The sequence below is a fragment of the Acartia tonsa genome, chromosome 7 (assembly GCF_053477335.1).
Source record: "Acartia tonsa isolate MP-2025a chromosome 7, ASM5347733v1, whole genome shotgun sequence".
In the NCBI taxonomy this organism is placed as follows: Eukaryota; Metazoa; Arthropoda; class Copepoda; order Calanoida; family Acartiidae; genus Acartia; species Acartia tonsa.
In genome coordinates, this window is record NC_137266.1 from 29,714,643 (window position 1) to 29,737,104 (window position 22,462).

A 22,462-nucleotide genomic window follows, 5' to 3' on the forward strand; every position below is an offset into this window, starting at 1 on the left:
TGGGGTTATTTCACAATCACTATTTCACCATTATCATATTAGTATTAGTCATCTGAAACTATTATGTAGAAAAAAGAACTTTCTAGCAAAAAATGCTAAAAACCAAAATTCATATATTGTAAAAGTAAAAATATAATTTAACAATAACCACTTTTAAATTGACTGAGTTTCAAAATCACATTTTTAGTATAAAGATAAAAAAATCACATTTTAATGCAAAGTTAAATATTATGTATAACCAATAGTAGAAGAGAACAACTATGGAGTTTTGATAGAAATGAATTCAAAATTTAAATCTTAGTGTTCAATTTAATGTTGACAACTTAAATTCAAGTCTGCCCTATCCAACTATTAGTTAAACAGAATATTATTTACGGTATGGCTTCAAAACCGATTGATATTCGCTGGATTAGAACCGGTTCTGTGCCTGATTTAAAAAAATCACGTATCGTACTGTATTACAAACACTTTTCTACAAATGATAATATAAAAAGTAAAAACATAACATTAACACCAGTTCTGTTGGTCCGGGCCTTCGGCACTTGGGGGCTAACAAAACCGAGATTAGACTTTTTATTTTACTATCCGCAGAAAGTTGTCTATAACACGAAGCGATAAATAACTTTTCTCTTTTCCAACATTTCTTGTTCGTTTAAAGGTGTTTTCCAAAATGATCCAAAGCCTCTTTGATTGCAAGATCCAAATCTCTGAAATTAAGAAAATCTGTTATATAATGAAAAATTGGGGTAAAGTCCCTTTCATGACATCGACTCTTAGGGTATTTTCACAGGATCTTTTGATAGGTTATTTTAGGTTAGGTGATTGCCTCGCAGGGTTAATCCATTGGCCCCACATGGTTAGAGCACCCCGCATATGATGGGATAGAAATAGGAGTAAAGCTACTGTGAAAATACGACGTACGCCACTTAAGAGGCGATGTCACGAAAGGTACTATACCAAAAAATTGTGTTTTTTTTTCTGCCGTTGGACAGACATTTAGCTACTTTACAGTGAATCTTTTTTCCTGGCCAGGAAATTTTTTTGGGCGGTTACCTCCACCCTCCTAACGCCCTTCCCCACAAGTTTTATTTTCATAAGTAAATTGTAAAGTAGAGGGTCCACTTCCCTGCCAATAGAGTTGTATACCTTTTAATGTTTGGATCAGAGATATCACCTCTTGTTGTCCAACCATGTTTCATGTCGAGGCATTCCACCACTTTCAATTTATCTCCCATCACCTAAATGAGCAGATATGGATAAAATGGACAAGACGGAAAAATATGTACCTAAGCATAAAGATAAAACAAGGATGACAAAATCCATAAGTAGCGAAGCCCAAAAAAATATGGAAGGACAAATGGACAAAGTGAGTTATATAGCAGAAGTGTGACAAACCTTAAGAATTTAGAAACTTATCTGTAATTGAATCATGAGAGACAGACATAAGGACCAAGTAAATTATATACTGGATGCTAATTTGTACAGAGGTGTCCCCAAACCTAAAAGATGACCCCTAAGTTTTTTCCCTTTTTTTATTAAAAAATCAAAATTTACAAAATGACATGATTGGCCACTTAACCTCTAGGAGACACCTACTCTTGGAGACATGAAGAGATGCCGTTATGGCTATCTATAATACAAAGTAGTACGATGTCTGTCTGTCTGTCCGTATGTCTGAAGCTTAAGATCTCAGTAACCACTGAACCGATTGGGCTCTACTCTTCAGGGAATATACCTACTGGTCCTGTGATGGTTTTATGGGACACCCCCAACCCCTCCAAAAAATGAAAAATACCCCCCCAATTTTTTTTCTTATTAAAACTAAAAATTAAAAAGGGGGTCGACCAACCCCCCCCCCCAAAGAAAAAGAAAAAAAATTCCCCTCCCCACCAAATTTTTTTTACTTTTCTTTTTAAATCTTAATTACACAAAAATAGGTTGATCAAACATCTTGGAGCAAAGCCCCTGGAGGCTAGGGGCGAAGCTGCTAGTCCTATTATATAAAGTAGTAAGCTTTTTTGTCTGTAGCGAAGCATCTTGCTAACCACTGAACCTATATGGTTCTTCTTTACAGGATAGCTTCTCATAGGTCCTAGAAAGGTTGTTAACTATTTTGTAGGAGGGTACCATCACCCTCCTAGGAGAAATCGCCCGTAGAAAAAAATTATAAACTACAATTGAAAAAAAGAGGGTGTAGACTTTCTCCTTCCCCTCTCTTTAAGGGTTCTCTAGGGGCGTAGCCGCTAGTAATATAGAGAACTCATAATTCACTTTTTGAATTGATTTTAGCACAATTTATACCCAAACCCATAAATTGGCTAAAACTATGCGATAAACAAATTTGACAGTTCCCGACTTCATGAAAAATTTACAATAATTATCATTTGAGTGGAAATTAGTTTTTACTAATCAAATATTAATACAGTGCGTAGTTAGAAAATTAAGTAGTAAATCTACTCTATAACCATTTATATACGTAAGTCCTAAATATATAATATCAGGTTGTTATATTTTAATTAAATACATATATTTCTGAAGGACTGTTATGTTCCATCAGATTTTGAATGAAAATGTATAGTTTCAGGTATCCAAAGGGCTAAGATAATGGCCGACAAGTTAATGTACATCCCAAATGATGATACACAAAATAACCCTTATGTAGATTATAAATAGTTAATGAAACTTTTGGACATTTAACTTAATGAACCAAACAATGAAAAGTACCCAAAATTTTTAATCCAACGAATAAGAAAAGAAAACGTTATTATAAAACTCGTGTAATAAACAGCCCAATGTCCCTTCCCTCCATTATAAAGTTTCCTTTTGTCTCTAAAGATACAGCATTTAGAATATCGGGAATAGTCCCTTTTGTGGCAACGCCCCTTAAGGGGCGATTCGTCGTATTTTTAAAATGGCTTTTGATAGGTTATTTTAGGTTAGGTTATGTTTGGTTAGGTGATTACCCCACAGGGTTAGGCAATTGGCCCCGCGGGGGCTAGAAATAGGAGAAAAGCTACTGAGAAAAAAAACGAAGAATCGCCCCTTAAGGAGTGTCGCCAAGAAAGGGACTATACCCAAAATATCTACAAAGCTTCGCTACCTATATTATTGTCCTTGTTATCTTCAAAGTATTTGTTAATATACAATTTGTGTGTCGTACTAAAATTTAGGAATATGAGTACACAAATAAATTATAGAGTATGTTTAACAAGGACAATATTGTCCCTATGTAGTATAGGAAGGAAAAACAGAAAGAGAGAGGGGATATTTCACTGTAAAATACACTTGTACCTTTTGTTCTAATTATCATTATTCCAAAAAGACGGGAATAAATTCTTGCCAAAACGACCATCGGGTTTTCTGGTAATGATTTTAGAGTTTCTACCCTTTCTAAAGTCTTTCTAACTTTTAAATGAATCATCATGCCAAGTTTGAAATATATAAGATAATTCTTACATGTCTAAATCAACGAGAAGATAGATAGATGAGCGGACTGAACTCAGATATTGAAAAGCTTTGCTATTAACAAGATAAATATAAGAATAAGGGTTATTCATTAATGTCTCATCAAACGCACACACACACAAAATTAAAGAGTAATGGGAAAGAAGTTCAACCAAAGAAACAAGGAAATTAGTTTATTTTTTTTTATTTTTAACAACTTGGACAGATAGACATACAATTAAAATGTACAGAAACTTCAATACAATATTACTAATGAACACATATTTTTATTGATGTTTTTCTCAGATTACCAAAAAATAGACTAACCATCAAGTAAAAGTACATTAATTATAGACTAGCTACACTGAAATATGATAGGAAATACAGTAAACTAACTGTCAATTTACCTCTACACACAAAAAGTGAGTAAAAATTACAATAAGCGGTGCAGAAACAAAGTTTAGTCGACATGGGTAAGCCAAGCATAAAGGTTGTAACTGCAATATTGGTTTTTACCTTGCCTTCCATTTTCTACGCTATTTATGCTTATAAAGTAAGTCAATATTTAGATTTAGTGCATAAAATTATTGAGAACAGGTTCAAGTCTTTGACAAAACCGCATCATAATCAAAGATGTCAAAATGATTCCTACTACTTTAACTGTTCCTCAAAAAGCATGATATAAGAGTAATAGAAGGAATAATACATTAGCCAATAATCAGGCTAACATTATTGCCATACACGGTGAGATAGCGGGTCGAGCCATAATGTGCTTGAACGTGAAGCTTGAGCTGGCCCTAGTAGCCATATAAAAGTGTCTCAACCTACTGAATAACGACTTAAGTCCAAACCCAAAGAAACTATGGCTAATCAACCAATAAAAACCATAGTTAGGACTTAAAAACAAAAGTTGTGTATATACAAAAAATCCCCCTTGAAAAAAATCTGTTATCGAATTCAACCCTTTCCCCCCTCCTTATGCCGCTAGTATATAATATAGCTACGCTCCTATCAATATCAAAGCTACCTAATAATCAAACATTGTTCTAGGATAGAAGAACAGACATATCAGTTATAAGTAATCATTTGAAAACATTTGTTAAAGAAAAGGTGAAATTTTAAAAGCGAAACTTTTCTATAATTTAATTAGGGTCGATCCGTCCGTCCATAATGGTAAGCTATTTTTGTTTATTTTGACATGTTAGAATTGTCCTATTGATTTTATAACTTAGCATAATAATTCCTATAACAGCTAGGTACGATTTAGAAAGCGCAGCAACTCTATAATCGTTACCATAAAGTAAGGCTGTCAACAAAATGAACAGTTTTAACTTTTTTGTATAATAAAATTAGATTATTTTTTACGACTTTTGTAATAATGATCTCTATAATCAAATCCTAAAAAATTAAGCCTGTCTTTAAAAAATGATGAAAACATCAAGAAGCGAAGCTTATAAATAACAAGGATGACAACATCCATAAAAGCGAAGCTAGGAAACGATATGACAGACAACAATTACCTTTTGTTGAGTGTCAAAACTGAATATACAAAATATGAAAATATAAGGTTTGACAAAATTATACGTAAATTTGTTGCAAAACTTCTCAAATACAGAATTCTGTTTAAGGACATACTGACTTTTTTAATACTTGATTATAGAGATGCTTCGCTCATAATATTGTACCTTATTGTAATAAGAATCAGTAATCAAAAAATCAGATTAATCGGATGATTTTATCACATAAAAAATTGTTATTAAAAAAGTAAAAAAATCAACATGTTTAAAATGGACGTACGGACATTCTGGTAACGATTATAGAGTTGCTACGCTTTCTAAATCGTACCTAACTACTACAGAAATCACCATGAAAAATTTGAAATCGATAGGACAATTCTAACATGCCTAAATTAACGAATAAAAGCTAACTATCTCGGACGGACGGATGGACGTACGGACCGACCCTAATTATAGAAAAGCTTCGCTTTTAAAAAGAATAGCTAAAAGTAGAATAGAAGTTTTTTATATAACTGCAATAAAAGTTTTTATTTTTATTAAAAGTAACAAGATTTGTTTGTGTCCAAATGATCCTATATGGTTCTCCTTTTCATGGTAGCTTTTCATATGTCTTGGAATGGTTTACAACTATTTTGGGGGAGGGTACCACGACCCTTACAAGAAAAATCGCCCTCAGAAAAAAATAAACCCTCAAATTTTTTTTTTAAAACTATAATTAAAAGTGTTGACTTCTCCCGCTACCTCAAGTGCCCCCAAGAGGCCTCTAGGGGCGTATCCCCTAGATTAACAAATAAAGCAGTGAGCGATTCAAAACAATCTCTGGTTCATAATTCAAAGCTATAATCTATACATCACATTTTGACAAAGTACAAAAACAAGGACATACAAAGTTGGTTATAGAGCAGCTAGGCTACCTGAAATAAGAGCCAGTCATGCAATGCAACAGTTCTATGATGTCAAACCACTTTCTTTTTAAATAGTAAAATTGCAGAAGAAGTTTATGTTTTCACAAAACAGTTAAAATGCATTGAAACTGCCATGTTTTATTTGTTAAGGAAGTTTTAGCAGAAAAAGAAAATTTTTACTTAATAGAAAATTACCAACGGATAAATTAAGTCATAAATTATAGAATAATTACAAATTGGTATGATGAATCTTTACATCAAAAACAGCCGTCTATCTTTAACAGGAGCTTTGAAATTTACATTTAGCCTACAACGTTTCTGACGAACATCTCAAGGGGGATTTTAAAATAAACATTAAAGGATAATTAAACTAACCATTTTAATAAAAGGATTTCAAAAATAACATACAGACATCAGAAACAAAGCTTATAAAAACACTTTTTTTGTTCCAAAAATGTAACAATATCTGCTTTGTAAGAACACCCGCACAGCCACCCTTGGCAATATTATAAAAATGCATTTCCTTTCCTTATGCATACATAGCAAGATTACAGTCTTTTGATTATTAAAGAATTATGCTTTAAATAGTTTTAATTTTATAAACTTAGACTTTAACAAAGTATTTGACACCAAACTCAACATTCTTATATTTAAAAGAAACCTTTCCCCCCCCCCCCCCTTGTCTTTTATATGTCACATCTACCAAACGGAGAACGTTGTAAATTGATTACTTATCCATTGCACAACCAATGTATATCTTCATTTGATGAATATTTTAAGGATTTAAATCATGTTATTCCGACAAACTTATGGACAAACATAAATACGTATAGAGAACCATCGGTAGTGAAAGTTTTATTTTAAACTTTTGTTATTATGGATTTTGATATCTTTGTTTTAAAAGTTTTTATTTCAGCGAAGAATGAAAGGAACCCTAAATTTTGAGGATGGAGAGTTGGTGTGGGATGAATTTGAAGATAATCAAGACACAGGTATTGTATGTAAATCTCCAAGATCACATTAGGCCTCAAAAATATTTGTATTCGAAGAAGCATAACAAATGCATTTGAGGTATATTGAAAACATTACATAAAAACTAAAATATTCATTATACCTATTCAAGATTTACGAGGCACAATTAAAAGAATTATCAATATCTTACTATAATTACGAAATTGTTCCGTTCATTTGAATTTTTATTCAAATTTGATTAACTAAGAAGAGCATTTGATTTTAATGGAAGTATTAAATTTTGGCAGTAATTACCAGGGATCTTAAGGGAAAAAACAATTGACGAGAACTGAGGAAACGCGTTCATAAACTTTGGATAAGCATAAGACGTTGCATTTAAGTCTTTATAGTAGCGAAGCTACTCTATAATTATATTTGTCAGTCCTTCTGGTTTGATTCCAATTTTTTGGACCACCAAGTGACCAAACATATGCTCTATAACTCACTTTGTCAATTTATCTATTTATAATTTTTTTGTGCTTCGCTACTTATGGATGTTGTCATCTTTGTTTTAGATATTAAGAGAATCATTACCAAACCCAATTATGCTCTACCAAGACAAAAATTTGATGATAAAGGTAAAAATTGTTTTTCATTGGTTGAAAAATCACTTGCTTATATTTAAACTAGCGGTACTTCAGGAAAGAGAAGGGGCAAAATCGATTTTCCACTTCAAATTATAGTTTTAAGAATAAAAAACAAAAGAAAAATTTATAGTGGGAAGGTATGTTCTATTTCTAGGGGAGAAATCTTATGAGAGGCTAAAAGTATTCTACTTTATTCAAAGGATAACCATATCGGTTCAGCAATTAGTGAGAAAGTCAGAAAGACATCCTGTTACTCAAACAAATGATAATTTTCATACTTATTTATTCAATAACAAATATAAATTTCAGATATAAGGAGAATACCAGTGGTTTCAGACATTAAAGTTCATTAAAACAAAACTATTATAAAATCATAATTTTTATTTTCATAGCCAAGTTGATTACATAAAATTTTTAAAATCTTTTATAAATTATCTCTAACCCCATAAACAAATCTTTTACAAAAACGATAAGGTCCAATAATTGCGAAGTTTTAAAATATTTTAATTATTTGAAGTAAGAGAGAAACATTATACCTACGTGAATTTTTATTGTATTTTGCTTTTAACAGTATATAAAAGAACAAGGATGACAACATCCATAAGTAGCGAAGCTCAAAAATTATGAAGGGATATCGGGAAAAAATTTAATAGAGATCAGTGTCATACAATAAACATTAAACTTTATAAAATAGGGAAATCACGAAACCCTTAATATCACGCAACCTTTAAAATCAATAAAAAATTTTAGCTGTCTATCTTGAATAGGAGCCGAGAAAATCACGTTTCCCCCAGAGCGTTACGGACTGACTGACGGACGGACAGACAAAGTGAATTATCGAGTAGCTTCGCTGCTAAAAAACATATATATTGTTAATTGTCAATATTGATACTCATACACACAAAGTGATAGAGAAAGATATATTCAATAATTTTTATCATGAAATATTTGTGTGAAATTAACCATTATAAGCCACCAAGATTTCTCTCCACAAAAAAAAATTTCCAGTAAAAAAGAAAGTTTGATTCCTTATTTAAAAGTAAAAGAATACCGGTATTTCTATCTATTAGTAGCTTAAGATCTCGCTAACCACTGGACCGACATGGTTCTCCTTTACAATGAAGGTTTATGTATGTATGTCCAGGGAAGGATCATAACTATTTTGGGGCAGGGTAACTCTAGATAAATATACCTCCAACCAAAAAATTAATTTATTTCTTTTCCTTTTGAAACTACAATGAAAAGTTGTGAGAGGGGGGCACTTACCCACTCCTCCCCTTGAGTTTACTTATAGGCCTCTAGGGACAGAGCCACTAGTATGTTAATAATGAAATAAAAGAAAAAAGGTTATTTTCCATAATCTAAATTGATTAAAAGAATATCAGTTTCTTTGTTTGTTCATCACAATAAATTAATCTACCTCATATAAATAAATGATGACATTTCTGACATTTTTGACCTTTTTATCATTATTAATGTCACTGTAGTGTACTAGGCCTACAGTTAATTAGGCCTCTTCTTTCCATTTGGTTGTAGCTACTCTTTAACAAAGATACGTCCGTATGTCCTTTATAGACTGGCCTTTTGCTAAGGTACCATAGATTTATGTGTTCCAAGACTTTTAAAAAAGGATATAAAATAGATTGAGAAAATTTTTTCAAAGTGCCACTTCTTCATAGTTCCACATTGTACTTCAATAAAGCAACTCTAATTCATTATTTCAGCGTTCTAATTTTTAATCTAGTCTCCATTTTCAAATTATCTTTATATAATATTGCTATTTATATTTTAATACGCTACGTAAGAAATAGATTGTTCTGGTTATTGTTAATAAATTGCAGCTTCTCTATAATTATCAGTTTTTCTAACTGTTGGTATGACATTGTCTAATGTAGTCTTGAATATGTAACTAAGATTCATAACTATATTTATTTCAGAAAACCAGTCCCAAATAATAATCTTGTAACGAGTAAAATAATCACAAATCACAAACACTTTGAAAAAGCATTTAAAGTCCAAATTGCTGTTATTAAAACCTGTTCTTTAGTCAAAGCATTATCTATAGAAGTGGTAAGTTGCTTTTGGAATTTTTTATAATATTTTGAAATTAAACCTATCCTTGTTAAAAAATCAATTTATAAAGAAAATCGCAGTTAAAAGCAATAAATTAAAAGTTTAGGTAGTGTTTTTTACACAAATTAAAGTTTTAAACTGTATACTTTTAAAGGGAATAAGTACACTAATAATTGTATATTTGTGATATCACTGACATATCCGCAAAGAGTTCATAATCGCAAAATGACACAATTTTGGTAAATAAATTTGTTGGGCTGGTTAATGATGAAATTAAAGAAGAATCATTAATAATAAAGATAAATTTAAATAGCTAAATTGTTAAATTGGTAATACAAATACTTTGGATTTGGAAATTTTCTTGCGAATGTTAGAGAAGGCTTACAATTTTTTGGCCAATTTTCTTCCCTTCCATACCCCTTTCAATACAGAGCCACTCGATGATAGGGGCACAGCCACTAGTTTGAAAAAATATAAAAAGAAATCCCTTTTGAGTTTTAACATTGGCTAATAGTTATGAAGAAAGGTACAATTATTCAGCCTATTAATGCTAATTCTATTTGCCAAATTTTACATGTCTTCATTATTCATTATCAAAAAAATTTTTATGGAAAATGTTTTGGGCAATAGGTATAAACTTTAAAAATACAAAAATGTTGTTACTAACCTCTTTAGCCAGACCATTGGCCATATCTTCAGGTGCATCACCACCAGCGGGCATAAACAATTGAGGAGCAGCTACGCTTCCAAACAATTCTTTCAAATCCTCTCCTAAAATGACAAATTTAAAGGTTAGCATGTAAAAGTGAATTACTGCTCTTTGCCTTCCTTAAAATTGAAATGAGAAGGCCTGCCTTCCCTCTTTTACACCCACTATTGGTTTTATACCTTTCAGTGAATCGTTGTTTAATGTTCACGTCACTGCTTTAAAATAAAATATAACATAGAGGTTTACACATTGGATCCTAAGTCTACTGACAAAGTCACCAAACAATAATATTTATTTATCGCATCGTATTATAAACAGCTTTCCGCGGATAAATAAATGTACAATTATAAGATTAAAACAATTTGTGTTACTTCCGATTTGCCGAAGGCACGGACTAACAAAACTGGATATTATACGAAGCTATACATAATTTTTCAGTATAGCTGAGAAACGGTTATAATCTAGCGGATATTAATTGGTTTCCAAGCCATTCTGGAAAAAAAATCTACCTAGCATGTTCTTAGCAATAGGAGCGTGGCTTGGATGCCAGGAGACACCAGCAAAAACGTCAGGTAAACCACTAAAAAAACGAAAATAGTAAATGACTTATTATAACAGTAAATTAAAGGCTAGTACCATCTCCCCTCTAATGATACTATTAAAGTGTCACACTTTTATAAACTGAAGGTATTTTTTAATATTAATTTTAAAATAAGTACTTACCCTACATATTATCTAAAATAGATTATTTACATTTGTCTGGAATTCTTAACTCTAAATAATAATGAGTTGCGCCTGTTTTTGACCAAGGCTCTTCCCCTACTCTAACTATCTTGATTCTAGCTACATTTCTATATAACTATTAACTAACTGCTATAACCTGAATTCTTACCCTAACTTGAGGACCATATAAGTTCCCCAACAAGTTCCAATAGCTCCAAACCTAAATAAATTATAATGATATCATTACTTTCTAATATCTTGCCTGAGTAAATTTTTTTTACAATATTAGTTTTCAAAAATTTTAGTACCTAGTAATTTTAAGGGAGTTTAAGACCAACCACAAATGTAGAAAAACTTCGCTTCAACAAAACATATTTTGGATACGGATTAAAACTCATTAAAATATCTACTGTACAATCATTTGGTAATTTATTTATGCCTAATGACTACGAAAGCATTGACGTAGTATTCTATGTCTATATTTGATTAATCATTATTTTATTCGTAACTAGCGGCTGCGCCCCTGGCCTCTAGGGGCTTTGTATTTAAAAAGGTTGGGAAAAAATAGCCTAAAACCATCCCTATCCCAAGACTTAAATCGAAAATAAAATTGCCTAAACCCATCCCGGGTCCTAAAATGGAGAACCCAATCGGTTAAGTGGTTAGTGAAATCTAAGGCTACAGACAAAGTGGTGTATCCAAAACACTTCTCCTTCAATATCCCTGTGTCCGACTTAAAAAAAACTATTTGATATTTATATTGTACCTTTTAGCCCCGTGTTTCTCAGCATATGGCCGAATTTTTTCCAACCAATCCTAAAATATTTAAAAAACTGAAATTGAAGGGTATTTAAAAAATAACCGATCGCTCACAATTTGAATCACTTAAGTACTTCAAATCTTGGAGATAGACCCCATAATGTTTGGAGTTTTTGATGGGGCGTGTAAAGATCTTTCTTTAGACACCTTAACAAGGTTTCTAACTCAATCTATGCCAATTTGACATATCAAAAACCCCAAACATTATGGGGTCTATCTACAAGATTTTAAGTACTTATGGTGGTTCAAATTGTGAGCAAATGGTTTTTAAGAAGACAAATTTGTAATAAAATATGCACTTTCGGCGTAGGGCAAAATTATCTGCAAGGGCTAGGTCTTAAGCTCTAGGGCTCTGGAAGGGTGAGTAGATTCAAAATTCAATATTGTTTTCTCATTGTCATTGCTTGGGCATGAATTGTATTATTTTTTATTAGTTTTGGACCAAAACTGTAAGGTTTATATTGAAAAAAGTGCAGCGATTGGTTTTTATTTTAACACCCTTTATCTTGGAATTATCAACTATGTCCGTCAGTCCGTCTTAATCTTATTATTCAATAAACACACTACAATAAAAAGGAGAAATCTATCTGGTTAATTCTTAGCGAGATCTTAACGAACATACAAAAGATGCTTAAAATTTTTTTTTGTCTGTAGTTTAGGATTTTGTCAACAACTGATGGTTTTAGGATTTTAAGTGTTTTGATCTGACACACCCCACTCAAAGGGGGTGATAGTTATTTTTTTTTTTCCTTAAATCTGCGGGAGGCCCGAGGGGCATGTATCTGCAGTGTCATAACTCTAACCTAACATAAAGTAAGGAACAAAGAAACGAAAAATACCCCCCCCCCCCTATTTTAAATCTTTTTTGAATAATGCGGGGTTGGGAGTTTCATTACTTGACTACGCATTCTGAGAGAAACAGCATATTTAATGTTTACCTTTTGAAGATTGTCCCAGATAGTTCTAGCTTTGATAAAGTCCATGATATCTTTATCTACAAAAGGATTTCTGCCCTCTCCTTTCCTAAACATTTTCAATTAATTTAATTTAAAATAAAGCGGAGAGGAGGAGGGGTTATAAGTGTCTACAATCTATCTACATACATGGTATAATGTATCAGATCCTCTTTTAAAACTAAAGATATTGTGATTTGATTATCTACTAAGACCTAAATAAAGTTTCATTCAATGTTAAATCTAAGACAAAACTAAAATCTATTTTTAGTTGTAACTCATCTCTATACAGTATATATAAGAAAATCATGTTCAACATATCAAGAACAACATTCACCTGTAATAGTCAGGTATAAGAACCTGATATCCTTTGCTGGCAAACAAATCTGCAAGCAACCTGAAATAAATCTAAAATAAAACTCAACCAAGTAAGCACAAAAAAGATATAATAATAACAGAGGGCATCCTAGAATAATGTATTGAAAAAAAAGACTTATAGAATATAGCCCGTTAGAATTTTATATGTTCGATCTTATATTTGGCCATAACTCTGTAAAAATGTTTACAAAACAATACCTGAACGTAAACATACAGTATACAGAATCAATTAAAAATAAGAGAAAAATACAAAAATAAAAAGTAATTTCTATGGTATCCAAGCATTTAAAAATTAACACATTAATTTGTATAGGTATGGTATTTTTATACTCGGGCTTGTAATGAAACTATGAAATTATCCTAGGTCAAAAAAGGTCTGTTTTGTCAGCATGTAAGTTATGGCCAAATACAATGATTTAACATATAAAAAACTAACAGAATTTAAATTATCATAGATGATGAAAATATAAGACCATTTTAGAAGTGAAGATGCTCTGTACTTACTTTGTTCTACCGCCATTGATACCAAAGATATCATAATTCCAAATGATAGTCTTCTCTCCCTCCCCAACTCTGTAAATATCTAAGTCATCAACAGTCTCAATGGTACCCTGAAATACATTTTTAAAAATGATTCTTTAAATATTCTGAAGTCTTAATGTTGATTTGATGGTTTCTTTTTTAGCTTTTATCTCTCTGTCCTTGAGTATGTCTGTTATATTAAAGCCCAATACTGGCAAGCAATTTTGTTTGTATCGTTCCTGTTTTGACGATGCTTCTCTTTAATTCTAAATGACCGACTGTCTCTTAGAGACGTTGAGGAATAAGATTTTTTCAGCTGATTTTAAATATAAACAGCTGATTATTTTGGTGAAGATTTCCTGTACCAATAAGCATCCATTATTTAATTTAGTTGGTCCGCCAAGATAAGCTACAAAAGACTTTTACATATTTCACATATAGAAGGTTCGTGATTGTTTATGTTCTAAATAGCTTTTTCTGACTGCTGTATAATTCACTTTGTTCGTTTGACCAACGAAAATTTTTTGTGCTTTGATTATAATGGATGGTGTCATCCTTGTGTTGAGTCTTTTTTTCTAAAATTATGAAAATCAATATAAGTTTATTGTCAGCCTACCTATCTTTCTTTTGTAAATCTATTTGTAATTCTAGCTAACCTTAGGAGTATAGTCCTTGGGATCGAGTTGTCCCCACGCGTCTGACGGGCAGCAGCTCATTATGCTTCGCACTAGTATGAAAAAAGATGAAATAAATAAAATAAGTTGACATGAATACTGATGTCTTTTTAAAAACTTTATTTAAAGTTTAATACCTAATACTTTTAGATTTAGTGGAATAATACAAATATGAAAGACAATAAGCGTTTCAAGGAAAAATTTTCAATATAAATTCTATTTCAAAAAAATTTATAAGTATTAATACCTAAACAATCTTTAAAAATAATTGAACTATTAAACATTATATCATATTGTCATATAGTCATTTATTTCAAAAAGATAATTTTAAAAAGAAAACACTCTAATAAAACTATAAAGTTTAAATAAAACAATTGCAATCACAGAAAAATAAAGACTAGTTTATTTTCAATTACAAATTCAATTCAAATTACTCCTATTTCACTGAGAGGTAAAATCGTTGGGAAAAAAATTTGGAAGATTTTTTAAATATAAAAAATGTTAAAATTTGACTTATTTGCAAAGTGTTTTATATTCTCAACAAGGATGACAACATCCATAAGTAGCGAAGCACAAAAATTGTGGATGGGAATACGTAGAAGTAGATTTAAAGTGTATTTATTAAAATCAATAATGGATTTATTGGAGAAAATAAACATGAAACCTTGTTTAATTTTGTATGATGAAGATGGTTAAAGTAAATTACATACTAGATGCACATGACAATGGGAAAAAATATTTTGAAACTGTTAATGCAAAAAAGTTTTAAAGTTGGACCAAAAATTCCAAAGATATGGGGAAATATATCAACATATAAAAATAGCCAAAAACCTGCCGCCATTGTTTCTTTTCTTAAAACGCCAGAAATTTAATTTTAATATCTTTAACTGAAAAATTTATGAAAATTGGACCATAAACACCAAAGATATGGGTAAAAATAGGAAAAATATAAAAATAGCCAAAAACCTGCAAAAAAGGCAGTCTGATTGTCATTGTTGTTTTCTTCAAACGAAAGGAAATTTAATTTTGATATCTTTAACTGAAAAAATTTCGAAAATCGGACCATAAACACCAAAGATATGGGGAAAAATGTGAAAAATATAAAAATAGCCAAAAACTTGCAAAAAGGCAGTCTGACCGTCATTGTTGTTTTCTTCAAATGACGGGAAATTTAATTTTGAAATCTTTAACTGAGAAAATTTTGAAAATCGGACCATAAACACCTAAGATATGGGGAAAATTTGGAAAATATAAAAAACAGCCTAAAACCTGCTAAAAAGCAGTCCGACCGCCATTGATGTTTTATAGTAAATTGTGCTCCTTAATGATGGGAATGTTGTCAAAAAATTTCAGCTCTCTATCTTTTATAGGAGCCGAGAAAATCACGTTTCCCCCAATTAATTAAGGGGGGGGGGGAAGTTCTGACACTTTTGCGTAAACAGTGATTATAGGCTTTGTCTTTGGAGATAATGGATAGGTTATTTGGCAAAAAAGTTTCCTTTTGGGATGTAGTTTTCCTATTTTCAAAAAAAATTTGGATTCGGCCTCCAGGTTCCGGTACTCCAGGCCTCCAGGTGGATTCTGGACAGGTAAAAAAAAAAATTCAAGATAGAACAAAACTTATTTAACAAAAGTTGGTACTTTATGGATGATATGAACTAATTTGAAGAAATTTTTGAAATCGGGCTCCAGGTTCTGGTACTGCAGGCCTCCAGGTAGATCCTGGACAGGTAAAAATTGAAAATTTTTAATTTTAAAGTTAGAACAAAACTTATTTAACAAAAGTTGGTACTTTATGGATGGTATTAACTAATTTGAAGAAATTTTTGGTTTCGGCCTCCAGGTTCCGGTACTCCAGGCCTCCAGGTGGATTCTGGACAGGTAAAAATTGAAAATTCAAGATAGAACAAAACTTATTTAACAAAAGTTTGTACTTTATGGATGGTATGAACTAATTTGAAGAAATTTTTAAAATCGGGCTCCAGGTTCTGGTACTGCAGGCCTCCAGGTGGATCCTGGACAGGTAAAAATTGAAAATTTTTAATTTTAAAGTTAGAACAAAACTTATTTAACAAAAGTGGCTTCTTTATAGATGGTTTTAACTAATCTGAAGAAAATTTTGAAATCGGGCTCCAGGTTCTGGTACTGCAGGCCTCCAGGTGGATCCTGGACATGTAAAAATTGTAAATTTTTACTTTAAAAGTTAGAACAAAACTTACTTAACAAAAGTGGCTTCTTTATGGATAGTATGAACTAATTTGAAGAAAATTTTGAAATCGGGCTCCAGGTTCAGGTGCTGCAGGCCTCCAGGTGGATCCTGGACAGGTAAAAATTGAAAATTTTTACTTTAAAAGTTAGAACAAAACTTATTTAACAAAAGTTGCTACTTTATGGATGGTATGATCTAATTTGAAGAAATTTTTAAAATCGGGCTCCAGGTTCTGGTACTGCAGGCCTCCAGGTGGATCCTGGACAGGTAAAAATTGAAAATTTTTAATTTAAAAGTTAGAACAAAACTTATTTAACAAAAGTGGCTTCTTTATAGATGGTTTGAACTAATTTGAGGAAAATTTTGAAATCGGGCTCCAGGTTCAGGTACTGCAGGCCTCCAGGTGGATCCTGGACAGGTAAAAACTGAATTTTTTACTTTAAAAGTTAGAACAAAACTTATTTGACAAAAGTGGCTTCTTTATAGATAGTATTAACTAATTTGAAGAAAAATTTTGAAATCGGGCTCCAGGTTTAGGTACTGCAGGCCTTCAGGTGGATCCTGGACAGGTAAAAACTGAAATTTTTACTTTAAAAGTTAAAACAAAACTTATTTAACAAAAGTGGCTTCTTTATAGATGGTATTAACTAATCTGAAACAAATTTTGAAATCAGGCTCCAGGTTCAGGTAAAAATTTCAATTTTTACTTTAAAAGATAGAACAAAACTTATTTAACAAAAGTGGCTTATTTATAGATGGTAGGAAGTAATTTGAAGAAAATTTTGAAATCAGGCGCCAGGTTCAGGTACTGCAGGCCTCCAGGTGGATCCTGGACAGGTAAAAATTAAAAAATTTTTCTTTAAAAGTTAAAACAAAACTTATTTGACAAAAGTGGCTTCTTTAAAGATGGTAGGAAGTAATTTGAAGAAAATTTTGAAATTTCAAAATTTTCTTCAAATTAGTTAATACCATCCATAAAGTATCAACTTTTGTAAAATAAGTTTTGATCTAACTTTTAAAGTGAAAAAATTCAATTTTTACCTGTCCAGGATCTACCTGGAGGCCTGCAGCACCTGAACCTGGAGCCCAATTTCAAATTTTTCTTTAAAGTATTTAATACCATCCATAAAGTATCAACTTTTGTTCAATAAGTTTTGTTCTAATGTGGTATGCGGCAGCTCTGGACCATGCAGAAACCAAGACATTATAGTGATGCTACGCACCTAGCTAAATCCTGTTATTCTACAATTGTAAAGCCACCTGAAAATATGTCAGATAACGGTACTGATTTCATCTCTCAGTTGTCCTGCAAATGGAGGGAGGGGTGTTACCCCTCCCTCTCCCATCTTAAGCACCGGAACCTTCCCCTTCAACCACCAAGTTATCAGCACCACCTCAACCCTGAGGATAAAGGATCTAAACCTGCCCTCACCTGATAGAATCACCCCCACACAGACTGTTGTTGTCACAAGTAATCATCAAACCTTCCCTCTTTAGTACCCAGACCTACCACTCAACCCCTCTATGCTTATCTACCTATTGTGCTGCTCCATGGGCTATCCTGCCTGCCCCAGACAGGGATAGCCATCTACCTAACCATTGCAATTATCTATGTTTTACTGTATGATTTATCTTTAACTATCCTTATTCCTAATCCATATGTATTTATATTATGGTTAACTGTATTCTTAATTCCCCCCACCCTTTCCAGGGATGGGGGATCATGATTGCCCAAACTGACTATTGTATATGTATTATAATGCTTTTATGTTATGATTATTTATTCCTATCCATGTAGTTATTGTTTGTTGTATATAGCTTTAGTATCCTTTAAACCTTCAATAAAGTGACAACTGAAATAGATGTTGATTCTTGTCTAGTGAATGCTAGAGAAGCGTAGCTTCTCTATAGTAAGGTGTCCACGTCTGTTCACACTGCCGTAGTCTTTATTCGAACTCTGGTGTCTGCCATTTACCCTAGGCGGATACCACACTAACTTTAATACAAAAAAAAATTTTTAGTTTTTACCTGTCCAGGATCCACCTGGAGGCCTGCAGTACCTGAACCTGGAGCCCGATTTCAAAATTTTCTTCAAATTACTTCCTACCATCCATAAAGAAGCCACTTTTGTTAAATAAGTTTTGTTCTAACTTTTAAAGTAAAGAATTTCAATTTTTACCTGTCCAGGATATACCTGGAGGCCTGCAGTACCTGAACCTGAAGCCCGATTTCAAAATTTTCTTCAAAATAGTTCATACCATCTATAAAGAAGCCACTTTTTTTTAAATAAGTTTTTTTCTAACTTTTAAAGTAAACAAGGATGACAACATCCATAAGTAGTGAAGCTAAAAAATTATAAATATACAACAGGAAATGATCTATAGATTATGTAATAAAAAACTTCAATTATAAAAATCACGAAACCTTTTAAAAATATATATTGTATAATGGTCTTTTGAAGCCTTAAGCTAATAAGAAAAACGCTAAAATCTAAATTCAATTTAGCACCCCAAAAAATAGTAAGTGTTTAAAAAACTTGGTCAAAATATGAAGAATGTTGACTTAATTAATTACTAAAAAATCCAACCGTTTATCTTGAACAGGAGTTGAGAAAATCACAAAAACTTGAAAACTAGGAATCGATCTAGCACCCTAACCAATAAAGGTATCTTAATAAAAATTAATGGAAATATGCAAAATGTAAACTTATTCAATCCCTGAAAATTTCAACTGTCTATCTTGTATAGGAATTGACAAAATCATGAAAACTTAAAAATCTAGGAATCGATCTAGCACCCCAACCAATAAGGGCATCTAAACAAAACTTTATCAGAATATGTGAAATTTAAATTTATTCAATACCTGAAAATTCCAGCCATTTTTCTTGAACAGGAATCGAGAAAATTACAAAAACGTAAAAATCTAGGAATCGATCTAGCACCCCAAATGATAGACAGACGGACAAAACAATGTATAGATTAGATGGGCATATGTCATAGGAATCTTCACTCAAAATTTCAGCTGTCTATCTTAAATAGGAGCCGAGAAAATCACGTTTCCCCCATAGCGTTACGGACTGACTGACGGACGGACGGACGGACATAGTGAATTATAGAGTAGCTTCGCTACTAAAAATTACTGTTTATCTGTCCAGGATCCACCTGGAGGCCTGCAGTACCTGAACCTGGAGCTCGATTTCAAAATTTTCTTCAGATTAGTTAAAACCATCTATAAAGAAGCCACTCTTGTAAAAATAAGTTTTGTTTTAACTTTTAAAGTAAAAATTTTTTACTTTTACCTGTCCAGGATCCACCTGGAGGCCTGCAGCACCTGAACCTGGAGCCCGATATCTAAATTTTCTTCAGATTAGTTAACTTAAGCCACTTTTGTAAAAATAAGTTTTGTTCTAACTTTTAAAGTAAAAATTATCAATTTTTACCCGTCCAGGATCCAGCTGGAGACCTGCAGTACCTGAACCTGGAGCCCGATTTCAAAATTTTCTTCAAATTAGTTCATACCATCCATAAAGTAGCAACTTTTGTTAAATAAGTTTTGTTCTAACTTTTAAATTAAAAATTTTCAATTTTTACCTGTCCAGGATCCACTTGGAGGCCTGCAGCACCTGAACCTGGAGCCCGATTTCAAAATTTTCTTCAAATTAGTTCATACTATCCATAAAGAAGCCACTTTTGTTAAGTAAGTTTTGTTCTAACTTTTAAAGTAAAAATTTACAATTTTTACATGTCCAGGATCCACCTGGAGGCCTGCAGTACCAGAACCTGGAGCCCGATTTCAAAATTTTCTTCAGATTAGTTAAAACCATCTATAAAGAAGCCACTTTTGTTAAATAAGTTTTGTTCTAACTTTAAAATTAAAAATTTTCAATTTTTACCTGTCCAGGATCCACCTGGAGGCCTGCAGTACCAGAACCTGGAGCCCGATTTTAAAAATTTCTTCAAATTAGTTCATACCATCCATAAAGTACAAACTTTTGTTAAATAAGTTTTGTTCTATCTTGAATTTTCAATTTTTACCTGTCCAGAATCCACCTGGAGGCCTGGAGTACCGGAACCTGGAGGCCGAATCCAAATTTTTTTTTAAAAATAGGAAAACTACATCCCAAAAGGAAACTTTTTTGTCAAATAACCTATCCATTATCTCCAAAGACAAAGCCTATAATCACTGTTTACGCAAAAGTGTCAGAACTTCCCCCCCCCCTTACGGACGGACAGACGGACGGACAGACGGACGGACATTGTGAATTATAGAGTACCTTCGCTACTAAAAACACACAGTGTAGTAAAATTGAGCATTTTTTTCCTATTAAATTTTTCCTTTTCCGTGTTCTTTAACTGTTATCTTATCTTTGAAACTCAAATGATATTTTATTTGTTTAAAAAAAGAATATTCAAATTGATATCAAGTTATATTCAAAATTTTACACAAAACAGCATCAAAGAAAAGCAAAGCGAAATAAAAACACTAAATGCCTTTTTTTTCAAAAAGGCATAAAAAGTTAATACAAGCTCAAAACAACATATTCTTAAGCACCATCTATGAGACGTCAGTAACATAAAAACTTTTACAGCAAATCTTTATGACATATTGTTAGTAGCGAAGCTACTCTATAATTCACTTTGTTAGTAGCGAAGCTACTCTATAATTCACTTTGTTAGTAGCGAAGCTACTCTATAATTCACTTTGTCCGTCCGTCAGTCCGTCAGTCCGTAACGCTATGGGGGAAATGGGAATTACTCAGCTCCTATAAAAGATAGAATGCTGAAATTTTTTGACAACATTCCTATTATTAAGGAGCACAATTGACTATAAAACATCATTGGCGATCGGACCGATTTTTAGCAGGTTTTAGGCTATTTTTATATTTTTCACACTTTTCTCCATATCTTCAGTGTTTATGGTCCGATTTTCAAAAAATTTTCAGTTACAGATATCAAAATTAAATTTCCCGTCGTTTAAAGAAACAACCATGAAGGCCAGACTGCCTTTTAGCAGGTTTTAGGCTATTTTTATATTTTTCTCCATATCTTTGGTGTTTATGGTCCGATTTCCAAATTTTTTTCAGTTATAGATATCAAAATTAAATTTCCTGTCGTTTAAAGAAAACAACCATGACAGTCAGACTGCCTTTAAGCAGGTTTTAGGCTATTTTTGTATTTTTCACATTATTTTCCATATCTTTGGTGTTTATGGTCCGATTTCAAAATTTTTTTCAGGTATAAGTATCAAAATTAAATTTCCTGTTGTTTAAAAAAACAACTATGACAGTCAGACTGCTTTAAACAGGTTTCAGGCTATTTTGTATTTTTTACATTTTTCTCCATATCTTTGGTGTTTATGGTCCGATTTCCAAATTTTTTCGGTTATATATATCAAAATTAAATTTCCTGTTATTTTAAGAAAACAACCATGGCCGTTAGACTGCCTTTTAGCAGGTTTTTGGCTATTTTTATATGTTTTACACATTTCCCCATATCTTTGGTGTTTTTGGTCAAATTTTAAAACTTTCAGTATCAAAATAATTTTTTTTTGTTATGAGCATCTTTTAAGTAATTTACTTTGACCGTCCTCATTATACAAAATAAAACAAGGTTTTGTGTTTATTTTCTCAAATAAATCTATTCTTGATTTTAATAAATACACTTTAAATCTACTTGTACGTATTCCCATCCATGATTTTTGTGCTTCGCTACTTATGGATGTTGTCATCCTTGTTACCTTATTTCTAATTATAGAAAGCTTTGCTTTAAACAAGACTGAAGCACCTTTTAAAGAAGAGTTATAAATGCCAGTTATTTTAATTCCATGTCGTAACTTGTTTATAGAACTCACTATCATTTTTAACTGCAATATTAGGATATATATACAGGATTATTGGCGATATTTATAAAAACTATTTTAGCAACCCCCCCCCCCACTC

At 32.0% G+C, this 22,462-nt stretch overlaps 3 protein-coding genes across 3 annotated transcripts in view; 2 read left to right on the forward strand and 1 right to left on the reverse strand.

Moving 5' to 3' along the window:
- Nucleotides 1–22,462, forward strand: part of LOC145324492 (uncharacterized) — a 72,635-nt gene that overhangs the window by 31,032 nt on the left and 19,141 nt on the right. The gene's annotated exons all lie outside the window — the stretch shown is intronic.
- On the reverse strand, nucleotides 101–22,412 carry LOC145325237 (uncharacterized). Its single transcript, XM_080168164.1, has 11 exons — nucleotides 22,308–22,412; nucleotides 14,298–14,368; nucleotides 13,624–13,730; nucleotides 13,079–13,138; nucleotides 12,727–12,811; nucleotides 11,736–11,785; nucleotides 11,139–11,189; nucleotides 10,756–10,826; nucleotides 10,205–10,308; nucleotides 1,147–1,238; nucleotides 101–707 (listed from the first exon to the last, which is right to left on the reverse strand). The coding sequence occupies exons 1-11, from the start codon at nucleotides 22,378–22,380 to the stop codon at nucleotides 653–655; spliced, it is 819 nt and encodes a 272-aa protein (XP_080024290.1). The 5' UTR covers nucleotides 22,381–22,412; the 3' UTR covers nucleotides 101–652.
- LOC145325240 (uncharacterized) lies at nucleotides 3,610–7,888 on the forward strand. Its single transcript, XM_080168169.1, has 5 exons — nucleotides 3,610–3,997; nucleotides 4,495–4,554; nucleotides 6,783–6,858; nucleotides 7,393–7,455; nucleotides 7,774–7,888. The coding sequence occupies exons 1-5, from the start codon at nucleotides 3,914–3,916 to the stop codon at nucleotides 7,815–7,817; spliced, it is 327 nt and encodes a 108-aa protein (XP_080024295.1). The 5' UTR covers nucleotides 3,610–3,913; the 3' UTR covers nucleotides 7,818–7,888.